This window comes from Scophthalmus maximus, chromosome 14 (assembly GCF_022379125.1).
Source record: "Scophthalmus maximus strain ysfricsl-2021 chromosome 14, ASM2237912v1, whole genome shotgun sequence".
Taxonomy (NCBI): Eukaryota; Metazoa; Chordata; class Actinopteri; order Pleuronectiformes; family Scophthalmidae; genus Scophthalmus; species Scophthalmus maximus.
The window spans coordinates 10,450,332-10,464,371 of NC_061528.1; the positions used below are offsets into that span (position 1 = coordinate 10,450,332).

A 14,040-nucleotide genomic window follows, 5' to 3' on the forward strand; every position below is an offset into this window, starting at 1 on the left:
TTTGTATCCGATTTTTCTAACTTGGTTTTTAAACACGCTGTCATATGTAATGGTACAAAAGTATTTTGAACTAAAAGAAACCCCAAATCAGATAATGTGCCACAGAGGCTTTGTTCTAGGTCAATAAAAAGCTGATTGAGGACCACTAAGTGGCCTCCAGGTCAGATGAGACTGAATGAAAGCTAGAACTCTCCAGCCATTCGTTCCTGGATGGTAATGTATTGTCAGAGGTCATGGTTTTTTAATCCAATTCCACCCTCTGAAGTCAGCTAATCACTTTAGCAACTCTCCTGGGCTACACAGCTTTTCCCCCTCAATTAAGGGTTCTTTGTGAGGGTTTTAAAATACTATAAAACAACTATACTCAGATTACGAACGTAAACATCAGATTAAGTAATTATTTACAGTTAATCGATGCAGTAGACCCGAGGAGCATCTGAATCTGTATCTGTCAACGATCTAAGGACGCAGGATTAGGGAGGAGCACTTCAACTGAGCCGCACATGAACAAATGAACTCATCCGCTCTGAACCAACAAAGCTGGGCTCCCTGAGGGGTCGACTCTGGTGCACATGGTGGGATGTTGTTTCAGAGGGAGGATTGTCAGGTGTGTAAAAAGCACTCAGTTGGTTGGCAATGATGTCTCTGACTCAGTAGACACATAATACACCCGTTTCCCTGAGGGACCGTTCAACCGCCTCACTGCCGACCGTCGTCCTTTTTAGGAGGGATTTCCGTTTACCTATGTTTTATCTTATACTTTATTTATCATTGTCTCTTTGTCGAAAACCATTAGTCAATTAACTGATTAGTCGGACAGTAAATCAAAAGGTGATTGATAATCAATCTAATTGTTTGGGTAATTTTTTCAAGAGGCAACAGACGACTTTTGTGTGTGGATCCAGGTGGTATTATTGTTTGTTCGCTGTCGTAAAAGACGCTGAACTTTGTTTGGTGGACATAAATAAAGGCAGATGGTGTGTTGATGATGGTGTCATTTTTCTTTCGCAATTATACTGTGCAATCAGTTTTAACATCATAATGACAAGTCCAAGCCGAGAAGTTTTCCATTCACGCTTTAGGCAAACATGCCAAGCTATATTTTAATTCAGTTTCTAAGTTGCAAAAAGGCATTTTGTATTGCAGATCATTTGGTTTTGTACTGTTGGACAAATAAGACATATGAAGCTGTATTGTGGATTATCGTTGAATTAAAAATTACTTGGAAAAATGAATTTACATCATGCACCATGTCAGACTCATATTACCATGTACTGCTTTAAGGGGTTGACAGTTATGATATTGATGCATCTCCGGTGAAGAAATTTAAATAATGCTAGGCTCTTCATAACAATTAAATTAGTTCAATACTTTGGGATTTGTGCTCTCCGACCTACTTGCATGAGTGACTCTCATACATCCGTGTGGTGTCAGCCTTCTTATCTAACTCTCACGCACTTCCCACAATGTAAAACCATTCCTTTAAACGGATCAGTCCTGCTATTCACACATTGGCCATTATTAATTCAATTCCACTAGAGCATCAGATCAGTTCACACATCAGCTAGATAGAATAATACTGCAGATGTGTGGGAAAAAGGTTTTTTAAAATGGTATCATGAATACATAAAAGATACTGTTGACATCCTGACTAGGTTTTATTAGCTTGTTTATAAAGACATCAAATTCATATATGCATGACTACACTTTGTCACAATATAACACCCACTGGGTGTGATTTGTGCAGCTACTTCCCTATAGTTTGTCATTTATAACCATCATACTGACAGAGGTTTCCCCATCATCTATTATCTGCAGCTGTAGAGTCAGGACAGACCAGTAAATCACTTTTTGGGGGCTTTTCAGGATTGCAATTTTTTTGCTGCACATCGACATTTACTGACAAATTGTGCGACGAGAGTCCGAAACAGGCTCCACAGAGACATCTCTGTGCATAACGGCCGACGGTTGTATGACTGGTGTTTAATGTTTCTGAACACATACAATGAGTGAAGCATGGGTGAGATGGTCCTTTAGGGCTATTCTACTGTGTCAAATAATCTGTCACAATCCCACACCCAGACAGCAATCACAACGCTGTAGTCTGACAGATTATCAAATCTGAATGTACTTCAATAAAGTATTGTTAACTGATTTCACCACATTAAAAGATTATGACCTGTTGCTTCAAAGGGATTTACTCTGAGTAACTGAGATGTGCTCAGTGGTTTAACAAGATGCATTTCCTTACTTGTTAAAGGTATCGCAAAGGTTGGAGGATTAAGAAATCATTTTAGATCTTTCGAAGCTCAAAGAATCAGGTGGATAATGACTGTCTGGCTTATTTTCATGGTTCGACAGAGCCTTGACTTTGCTGTCGGCTTGGTGGCTGGATGTTTCTTACTTTTCTCTTTTACAGTCCTGACTGACTTCTCTCCATGGACCTTTGACTTTTATCAAAAAGACAGACGCTCGTCTTTCATAATGATGATTCAAGTAGGAAAGATCATGCCCATCTAAAAGCTGCTCAATCCGCCAGATGAAAAAAACATTACTTAGGATTGGATAATATAATAATAAATATTATATATATTATATATTATAAATATTATATAGAATAATAATAAGGATTTGAACTTGACTCAGAGGGAGAGCATTTCCTGACAAATACTGAACAAATGGCCAATGATATTTTTGCTTTGAACTTTGAATTGACAAATTAAGTGATCATTGACAATTTTCTGAAACCAAAAATGTTCACAAATCATTTTTTATTTACTCGACTTTTTACTTGGTTACTAATTTTATTCTGCTTGTATTCACCAGACAGCTTTCTTTACACAAAATCATAATACAATAATGTAAAATAGATATTTTGATATATCTGCAATAACAGATGACCCATTCTGTTTTACCACAGAGGAACTTGGTCAACTGTTGTGCTAATTTGCTCTCGCACACTGACTCCACTGTTCACTGTAGCAGGACAACGCTCACATATCCCATAACCCCGTCTTGTACTACTATCCCCGTGTCATGTTCACCCATGCTTCTTGTGTATATAAACATCGTAGACTCCCAACACGAGGTGGCTAAACAGCTGATCATACAGCCTTACCTCTATGTGATTTTTGTGCTTTAAGTGTTTATGTGTCAGAGAGTATCTAACCCAGATAAATTCAGTCTTATCTCAGTCATAACGACAGATCAGTGAAGATATTACCCAAGTCGTGTCAGTGCATTTTCAGCTCAGGCTCCTCATCGGTCTTTCATGCTAGAGCACATTATGGCATTGTGAGCATCAATGTGCATGAATGCACTCTTGTATTTTGAATAATTCACACCAGATTACATAAGTGACATGGTGCAAACTGTTTTCAAAGCAGAGTTCTTAACTCGTGCAAGCACAACTCGGGGAAACTACTGTACTTCTTCAATATTCCATTTCCACCCACACTGGTCCAGTTACAATAGAAATTCAACATTTCTGCATTTTTATATAAATTTAGAAGCTACATTTTTTTTTTATGCAAATTCTGACTTTCCAAATAGTTCTGCTAAATCAGCAAGAACAATACTGCTGTAATTTTAATCCAGCATATATTTTTTTTCACTTGCCCCAAATCTGTTACAGCACTTCTCATGAATCAAATGCGTCACACTGTTCAAAAGTTTGAGAAAGATTACCCAGAGATCCTACCAGCGTCCCATGCAGCCCACTGTTGTTGTGAATGACCGGCAGATCCTCCACGCCCTCTTAATCCAGGCGTTAACAGACACTCCCAGCATGTAAATCCAATTCCAAGATTCCTGAGGGTGTCACAATAGTCGTGGTGGGTCATGTGCAGCGTGGTCCCGAGATGAACCAGGAGCAGTCACCACAGCCTGCAAGTCACGGTGTCAGAGCAGCAGAGTGCCAGGCAGCTGCCGACTTCTTCTGAGCAGCAGTTGCTAGGTGATTACTCAACTCCAGTCAGGGAGCACACAGGAGAGCATGCTCTCTCCTTGCTCTCTCCTTGCTCTCTCTTGCTCTCTCTCTCTCTTTCTCTCTCTCCCTCTGTCTATCTATCGCTCTCTCTCTCTCTCTCTCTCTACCACACAAGCCATAGCTAATACTAAACACACACAGGAGTAGTCACTCATCTTCAGCACGGCCACCTTTCTCACATGATGGGAAGACTGGTGAGCACAAAATGCCAAAATGTATTGCAAAAATCTCCCTGCCGCTTCAACCGGCTTACAACTCTTCAGGGAAGTTCGACGTGTACCAGCAGAATTGAGTAAGACATGGGGACGTTGTCCTTTCTGAACGCATGAGTCCAACCCTTCAATGTACAGGCAGCACCATCCCGTATCCTGCTCCTATCGCTGAGCCACTTCCTCTCCAAGGACAGAGACAAGACGGTGTCTTATCTTTGACCTTGTTACTTATCAAAGACAGAAGACGGCTACATTCAACTCCTGGAGCATTTTCCAGCAAAAAAAAACACAAATCAAGCATTTCTAAAACGGATATTTAGCTATTAGTGATGCATATTTCTAATCATCACTATCATTATAATCAACACAATAATATTTCCTCTATACTCACTTATTCAATTAAGATATGTGACTAAGACCCAGACATGGGGCGGGAACAAAGACAGAGCAGGTGTAAATGTGTGAAATCTTATTCACTTAACACTCCTGACTGACAGAACACAGCTAAACAGATCAGCTTCTATGATTTTAAGACAAGCTTCTGATAGGAACTAGCGGCCTTTTTATGATTTGACATTTGTCATCATGAATTAGTTAGAATGAGGGTTTGTATTGAACAGGCACCAATTTAAAATTAGATTTTATGAGGGACTGTAACAAATCGAGGCACTGGAGAGAGAACATATTCCATCTTCCTTATTCTCTCCTCCTGTCACTCACAAATTTGATTTGAAAAACTTGACTCTGAACTGTTTATGTTTGCATCGTGGTGGTGCTAGAGGAAAAGTTTTTGGATCCTAAAATATGCAGGAATTGTCCTCTGGGGACCATGAGTGTCTTTACAAAATTGTATGGCAAACTGTTGAATAGCTACAGAGATATTCCAGTCTGGATCAGAGTGGTGGACCAACATTATGCCAGATACAGTGTTTTTAAGACCGGTTACAGGTTGCAACGCAGGCTTTTCATGAAGGAACAGCTCTGGGAACAGAGATAAGGGGATACAACACAAATGTTTTTTGATTCAATCTCCCCGTTCTTTCTGTTCTCATATCCGCTGCACACACTGGGAGGGACTCTGGCTCCAACACCCAGAGAACTCATGTGGTCCCGTTTTCCAACCCAATCCTCAGACACCAGAGGGCACGCTGCGTCCCTGCCACTTCCTGTTCATCAGCTTTTCTCCACTGGCTGCCCACCAGGCTGCTTCTATGCACTGATGGTAATGACACACCGATCGCCCTCCCGTGCACTCAGCTCAGCCCCCCAGCAGATGTGCTCCAAGCACAAACACATAATGCAGAATACATGCAACCATATGCATCTGTAAAGCGATGGTATTCAAAGCGTGTGCAGTACACGTGTGCAGCAACGGCCCCCCCCTGTGATGTGTGCACGATAACAAAGCATCCTGTCCAGGCCCCATGCACGCTGATGTGACTGTACTTACAACCTTAAAAAAACAAATTACACTTGTGTTGTTTCAATCACAGTGGCCATCGGAAGCAGGAAACAAAGCGAAGAGCGAATTGATGATCAGGCTTCAGTCAGCGTGCCAGTGTGTGTGTGTGTGTGTGTGTGTGTGTGCGTGTGTGTGTGTGTGTGTGTGTGTGTGTGTGTGTGTGTGTGTGTGTGTGTGTGTACGCATGCTGAGGTTAGCTCATGTCTGCTGTGTTAAACAAACAGGCGCACTTGTCTGGTTCGTTCCCAGTGACAGAATCCAGGTTCTGTTACATGCGAGTCGTTATCACAGCGGTTGTAGCGGGCAGCAGCAAAAGAAAAAAAAATGAACTTGCACGCATGAGTGATGCCCATGGACCACTCATCCATGGATGGCCTTTACATGAACACTATAACAAACTCACATGTAAGAAATATTGGGGCAAATTAGGAAAAGGGAAAGCTGTAAAAATGCATTAGTTCTACACTGCACAAAAGGAGAAAAAGCACATACAGGAGAAAGATATTCGCTGAATAATGTACATGGACATCCATGAATAAAAAATTGTATCCGTTGGTTCATTGGGGCATCGCTTTGCTCACTCTGGCATAGTTTTGTGAAAGAGCTTGGCCACAGGGAGGACAGATCTGTGTTGAAGGGGGAGGTGAGTAAGTTTGGTTCCTCAGGCTGATTCTTCAGCGACGCAGGGTAAGTGGTACATTTCCCTTGAAATCCTTCCACAACAATCTCTTTCCAGCCGGCATCATGGAAAATGTCTCTGTTCACCCTGGTATTCAGGGCAGTAAGCACTGAGAATACCGACCTCACGCAGCTTGGCGTCTTCATGCGTCACAAAATGTAATTCAGATTTAATAAAGCCAGTGTGAAGTAGCTGAACTTCATTTACACTATTTAAACAGCCAGCGAGTGGTGCAGGGAAGGGAAGGACAGGGGGAAGTTGGAGGCAGTTTGTCTCCACAGTGCATCAGAATTGGCAAGAAACAGTCTGAAGTCTAATTCCACCAGTAACAACATACATCAGCAGTTTTTCTGCATTGCAGCAAAACGGAGAGGAATAAATAAGCACCGTTGCCAGAATAATTTGGCAAAATGGCTGTAAGAACAACTAATTGAGAAATAGTGGGAGCTGGTGTAACGATTATCTGTCAACAAGCTGAGCATGTGAATTCTGACTCGGTAGCCCGTCAGTCACAGTTTTTTGCAAACGTGTGAGACAAAGCAAGCTCGGCACATCTAACAGCAGAGGATGTATCGATGCTATTGCTGAAAACTGTTGTCATGGTGAATATCTCAGTCAGATAATGTCTAAATACACCTGTGATGCATCCATTTTAAAGCAGAACCATAAGATCCACCCCTCCCCCCAAAAAAAGTACTGTTTGGAATAATAACTTGTTGATGTTTTTTTCCACACAAAAAAATAATTACATTGCTCTGAAATCTTAAAATTGCATCTCCTCTCCTCCCTTATAAAAACGGTATTAATTAATATGCAAATATTGTTCATTTCAAAGGTTTAGAAGATCATGATTCATGACAAGTGCATTCTCAGTGTATGAGCACTGGATGTTTCTGGTTTCCACATCACACTTGTGTAAAGATGGTGCTCAAAAGAAAGGTGATAAAAATATTTATCCCATCCTTTTAAATCCAACTATTCTTAAACATTATGCACCAAAATACATCTAAATGTATTATATTACATAACAACCAAATCCCCTGAGATCTGAGGAGACAGCATACAACATTCAGGGCACCAGAATCAGAGAAAAAAATCGCATCTGGAACAAACCTTATTGAAGAGGCTGCCCCAGGGCAGAGGTGAAATGTGCAGGCTTGTAGGATTCCCAAGTGATCCTGCACACACATCCAGCCAGGGTCAAGTGACCCATCACACACTGCAGCTGACCAGTGCCCTGCGGTCCCAGAGGAACTGGGCTTTGACTCTCAGGAAACCAGCCCATTACAGAGGGGGGAGCTGAGAGAGAGATGAGGGGCTTCTACACAGCGTGACACCAAACAGCCAACAGGAGATGTAGAGGTGATCCTGACTCAGGAAGAGCAGCTACTTTAATTTGTCCTTACACATAACTGCTTTTCCGATATCTTGTCACAATGAATTTGCTGTCACATTTATTATGCAGAGTTTCATGTTTGTCCTGACGCGGCGAGATTGACTTCTATACTATCATGTTAACTTATGAGTGTTGTTGTCGTATAATGCATCTGACTCACACTTGTGTTGGGACACTACTGAAAAAGATATGGACAAACACACAAGACCAGAATGATTGTTTCTCCTCAGCACTGTACTTCCATCTAGTGGTCAAAACCTATGCCCCAGTAAAAACAGTATTCATAATAGACTGTATATTAAAATGGATGCAGTCACCATGTGGTAAGTGAAACCAATGAGGATGTGCCCCAAACCTGTATTCTCTTGAACCACCAGCAGAGGGCGACTCCACTGTTTGCGAAAAAAATAAGTGTTTTTCTATAGAAGTCTATGAGAAAATGATTCTCTCCCTTCTCACTTGATTTATAGTTTATGATCTCAATCACTAGTTTCAAGTCTTCTTCAATACAGCATGATGCTCATTTGGTGAATTATGGTCCCATTTAGAGTAAAATATTTGATGAAGTAGACTGGGACATGGATACAGTGTGAATGACGGCCAGTACCGTCCAATAGGTGTAGGAGGATGTGCTGTGGACGAGCTCTCAGTCAGGTCCACCACCCACTCCTCCAAATATGGTTACTTCTGATTGTTGTTTTTTTAAAAACAAGATGGTGCCAGTCAAAATGCTCAACTTAAGGCAGTTCACAAACCATATGGTGAGGTCACCGTGGGTTGCCACTTGGTATTTATGGACCGTTGACACACAAACTTGGGAGCAGAAGGTGGCAGTATTAGAAGTGGACAGCTCACATTACTCATGCAGTTGGGCCAAACAATAAATTCACAGCCTTCCGTCCACTCATCCACAGAACACCACCCACACTCTGGCGTGAGCTCAGCTCGATTCGTCAAAGTTTTTCACATTCAACATTTATTATATCCAACGAGAGCAGGCTGAGACAGGCGGCCTCCAACGCCAAGTTCTGCCTCCTCAGAAGTTCAGAAAATAAATTAAAGGATAAATGTACAGTGATCGGTGCTGCCCACAAGTGACCCACTTAGCTTTTAAGGATCTGCTTTGCATCTGCAAATCAATGTAAAAAAAGAGTAAGTTGTGTTTTTAAATATGTCAAAATAATATGTATTTTTAACCTGTTATTGAGGATGATTCTACAGACAGGATTCCTGGCTCCATAATCAAGCTGAATTTTGGTGAATTTTCATGACTTGCTTCAGTAAAAGTGGATCCAGCATCGGAGGTCTGGGCCAGGCAATTAATTCCATTACATTTTCTGTATTAGGAAACGTGTGTATACTTTATGTAAAGTTTCTATTCTTTGTCCTCTGACTAAAAAGGAACTAAACAAACACATCAATGATATGAATGTGAATCTCTCTGATGTGTCACCAACCACCGCAGTGCAGCCAGTAGCCTGTAGTCTGGTAAATGTACGGATGAAGCCAGGAGAGGTTCTCACCTCCCACAGAGACCTGAACTCCCTCTGCTCAATGCGCAGGAGCTCACTGAGCTCCCGTGTAACAATGGTGGCATGTCGGGGGGTGTTATCCAGGATCGACTCCCCAAATGCCGTGCCAGTCCCCAGCGTGCAGATAACAACAGCATCCTGCAACAGAAACAGCAGCAGTCCCCGATGTGGGTCATTCCTTCTTTAGAATAAACACGTGGCAGTAGACAAGAACACTATGCAATTCTGTTGTACTGTATGTGTGAGGAATTTCAACTGGGGCTTTACTGATAAAAACAGTTCAAATCTTTACAGACGGATGGAAGGAGATGGTGTAAATGTAGAGAATTCACACACAGCTATCATTTAATTAAACTAAAAAAATGATATGAACATTTGAGCATGCTTGATATGACACATGCCAAAAGGCTAAACGATTTCCACCTTTAAATCCCTCCCCTTTTTAAATCTTATTTCACTTAAAACTGGGGTATCATGTAATACTTCATCATACCTGATAACTTGATGTCTCAGATACTTTAACATCCAGTGAACCAGAGAGGACGGCATACCAGCTGGTGCCAATGTCTCCTTGGCGATACACTGGAAAGACACAGCACAGTTTGGAAAAAATCAACATGCCGAGTGAGGGAAGTATCCTTCTTTATTCTTTATTAATGAACTTTTTTGTGCTCGGATATGTGAGAGTTTCACAGCTTGGGTCTTGACCTACAGGTGATGCCTTTCTCTAAGCACTCGTAGAATCCACACAGGCAAATCTGCTGCAGCAAACTGGGGTGGAATCTCTCGAAGGCCTTCACGTTTCTCAGACGTTCAAGGATTATGTCGACATCTTCTCCAGAACGCTCTGCTGGTCTGGAAGAAAATGACAATGTTACAGGTAACAGCTAAAAAATAAAATGTATATACTCTCCCACGGCCCTCTCCTCGCAAATCATAGCAGTAAATTGTACACACTCATAGATTTCAGTCTCCTAAATATGCCAGATATTTTTTCATCAAGAGCCATTAATTATTCTCTGGGAAATACATGAAAATGCCATTAAAAAAACACACACACCCTCTCGCAATGTTAAAGAAAGTCAAAAAAGATTCATCAATGGTCAATGTCCCACCATTCCACCAAGTTTCATGGAAATTAGTTCAGTAGGTTTTTTGCGTATTCCTGCTGGCAAACAAACAAACAAAACATAATCTCCATGTCGGAGGAAAGTAGTCCACATAGCATGTCTGACGCTTTAAATAAAACATTTGTTTCAGTGTTTCGGAGTCAATAAAAATAGTAATTAACAATTTAAAGTTACTATGAAAAGTCACACAGAGCCTTGCAGGGAAATGTATTTCCTTTAGTCCTTTTATCTATTTTGGGAAGATTGAGATTAGACGATTTTAGAATCAGAGTTTAATATGCTTGATATGAAAGTGAATACACAAAGAGAGTTGGGTTTCTATTCATTGTTGCCCTTTAAATGCGAGAGACAAACTGTGGCAGAAAATGCGAATCACCTTCACATCACCACCACAGGTGTGTCATTGTCTTCATCCCTCTAACTCCCGTGTTACACTGTCCCTCATTGGTTACACTATGCATACACTGTGATGCAACATGTGGGTGGTTCAGCTCACGACACCTTGAATCCATTTCCAATCTTGAAAAAAAAAAAATGAAGCCACACAGTATCAATAATTCAAAAAAGGGAAACACACTTTTGCTTTCATCGCTGCCAACAATCCTCTGGAAACTATTTTTTATTGTACGATATCATCTGCTCTGTCATCATATAATGAAAGTGTTAGAGCAACAGCTTGCAAGCAAATGACTCTTCATCACGTATTCCCTGGCAACCAGTTAACTGACAGCAGTCACATCATCTCCATATACTGTGTCCACATGTAATGTGTGAGAGCCTGTTCGAAGTAAAGGGACGAGCCTTCTCTCTTTTTCCAGCACAGTGTATTTTATCGCCTGCGCTGCAAAGTGAAGACAACGAGGCAGAGCAGAGTGTGGGAGGCTGAGTTTTATGACATGAAGCCATGATGTCTGTTTGGAGACAAACCAAGTGAACAACAACAACAACAACAAACCTTTGAAAAAGTGCTGAGTCAAAGTGAGGATAGAGTGTTTTCATTTTCATTAATATGGACAGTTAAGCAAATAACACCCACAGTTTTTTTGTTCTCTTTTCTTTATAACTTATAGCGCAGATGGAGTAAAGTTCACCAGGTTTTCAGATGAGAGGGTCAGGGAAACATGCACGTTCATCAGCCTTTCGCGTTACAATGCAACATTTCATTGCAACAGAAGGATGAGGGGGAAGCCTAGGGTAGGTATGGCACAAATGCTATTTGCTGGAAAAACCTGAGGCCCACACCTGACCAGAGGATATTACTGTGCAAACACGTCTGTCACACTGCGTCACTTTGCTGTTTATAGATGATGTACTTTGGACCTTTGTTCGTGATTTGCCCCCTTGTTCCCTCCCTTTCATCCTGTGTGTGGCCAATTTCCATCTGAGTTGAGACCAGCATCCCAATTTTCAGCCTAAAAGTGTAAAAAAAAAAAAAAAAATTTAAACTATACACTACATAGTGCCTTTGAAATGCCTCACCAGAATATATTGACATAATATTCAATGTGCATATCATTTTACACAGGTACACACTTTGCCGTTCTTTGCTGTAGATCACAGATTTGCACATTACACCTGCATCATGTGCAAGTGTGGTGCTCTCTTCAGACAACACTGCTTACAGCTTTTAAAAGTCAAAGTCAGCTCACATCACTAAAGCACTTCCTGGTTCAGTACAGGGCAGGTGTGCATACAGTAGCTTTTTTTCTGTTTGTTTATTCAGGTCAAGATTTCCACAGTCATTTGTGGCAGAATTTAGTCAGAAGGTAAATTCGGAATAAACAGGCCAAGGTTACAAAGCATACTCTGGGATGATGATGATGATGATGTTGATGATGAGCCAACCACATGGCATTTTAATTTTTTAATTCTTTGGTCTCATAATTCTTGGGAAACATTCAAATGCAGACATCTGACTGAAGAGAGCACTGCACCAGTAACCTCCAAAATGAGTTTCATCAAAACCTCAGAGACACAAAAGTTTTCACTTGATGTCCAGATTTATTGATCCATGCACAGCACAGACTTGACACATTCAGTTTAATAAACCGTTTCAGCTGAGCAATTGTTATTCAGGCTGCGTTCAAGAATCACACATGAATGTGGTCAGTGGTGCAAACAAACATTTAACTCCACATCGACCACCTGCCTGAGGTCAACAGTCCTGATGAAGTGATTATTGTTCTCAATTTTGCTCTCCAACATTTCTGTGGCCATGTAGCTTCTTCCCCAGAATTAATATTGACTTGACTAATATTGTTATAAACGCTTAGCTGGCAGCACAGGTAAATGTGGAACAAATGAACTCGTGATACAAACAGCAGGCGTATAAACTCTCACATGATGATTTCATGAAAGATCTAACTGGAGACGAGAAGCAGCGAGTCCCAATTCCCCTGGGAAATTAAAACTATCAAAGAGTCGACATCAATGTTTTCATTCAGCCACTGAAGCACGGCGCCCGAGAGATGGTGGAAAATCTCCAATACCCAGACATCTGTCACTCCTTTTTTTTTTAAACAGTTTATAAAAGACAATGACAGTTTATAAAATGAAATACCTCTTGTCCAGACAAATAATCCACTGGGCAGATTCCGAAGTGTGCGAAGAAGTGTGCGCTGCTACCATCTTGCGATCCTCCTGCTACTGCAGCTGCTGCTGCTGCTTCTGCGGAGGAGGAAGAGGAGGAGGAGAGGGATGAACCTGCAGCAGCAGCAGCAGCACTTCATCTGCCTCCACTCACTCACTCACTCCTGGCAGGTAAAAGTCTCTGATACTGCTGCTGTTCACCTGCACTCACTGAAGTATTTAGGCCTAATATTTAGGATTTATGTGTTTTCATTGCATGTGAAATATCCATCCATTTAAAATAACATAGATTTGACACAAAATGTGTATAAAATGCTATTCTTGAGAAAGAATGTCCCACCCTTTCTCCTGTAAACAACACAAGTTGTAGAATGATAACTGTGATTTTCAACAATTCATCTCAGATGTGTGAAATGTAGCCCACACACTGCAGAAGCTCACACCAGCTAATCTGCTTTTGTCACCACCAAAAACTTTCTCCTCATCCCCACAGGTCGCGGATCTGGAAAAAGTGGCTGTGAAGTTGAAATTATCAAAACTTGAGGGGGGGAATTGTCTAATAATTCCCTCATTGTAGCAGAAATATCATATTCAGATTGGTAATTAAATCATGGCGTTAAAAATATGGCACATTTTTCCTTTCATATGACACTGCATAGAAGAATGTAAAAAAACATAAACAAGGATACATATAGGGAACTGGTTGGTGAGTTAAAGAAGAAGAATTGTAGATTTAAAGGTGCATGACTGCAAACAGTGACCATGAAGCAACTGCAGCTGCCTTCAGGACGAGGACATGGGAACATGATGCAGTGTCCCTTCAGCACAATGAGAGACTTCTCTGCAGGATTTTAGAATAGGCTTCTGTTGCAAAGGCCAGACAGACAGAGAGGGCTTGGTGGTAAACTTGTGGGTCGCCTGTCCATATTATCACACTGACCAGTCACAAGATAGCGCTTCAGGAATGTGAAGGAGCAATGCGACGACTCAGGCAAATAACTCAAACCTGCACACCATGTCGACAGTGTAGCAAATGGCCGCTTGTAACTCAC

At 41.3% G+C, this 14,040-nt stretch overlaps 1 protein-coding gene across 3 annotated transcripts in view; it reads right to left on the reverse strand.

Moving 5' to 3' along the window:
• The window catches only part of rapgef4a (Rap guanine nucleotide exchange factor 4a), a 28,500-nt gene extending 15,442 nt beyond the window's left edge, over positions 1-13,058 (reverse strand). For 2 of the 3 annotated variants that reach the window (XM_047337462.1, XM_035604863.2), the window contains exons 1-4: positions 12,960-13,058; positions 9,982-10,124; positions 9,763-9,851; positions 9,261-9,407 (exon numbers count right to left, since the gene is read on the reverse strand). In XM_047337462.1, coding sequence (XP_047193418.1) covers positions 9,261-9,407; positions 9,763-9,851; positions 9,982-10,124; positions 12,960-13,027 — 447 coding nt within the window. In that variant the 5' untranslated portion in view covers positions 13,028-13,058. Of the gene's footprint in view, positions 1-3,687; positions 4,002-9,260; positions 9,408-9,762; positions 9,852-9,981; positions 10,125-12,959 lie in introns of those variants that run through there. The other variant, XM_047337463.1, reaches the window with a different exon arrangement.
• Positions 13,059-14,040: the final 982 nt, after the last annotated feature.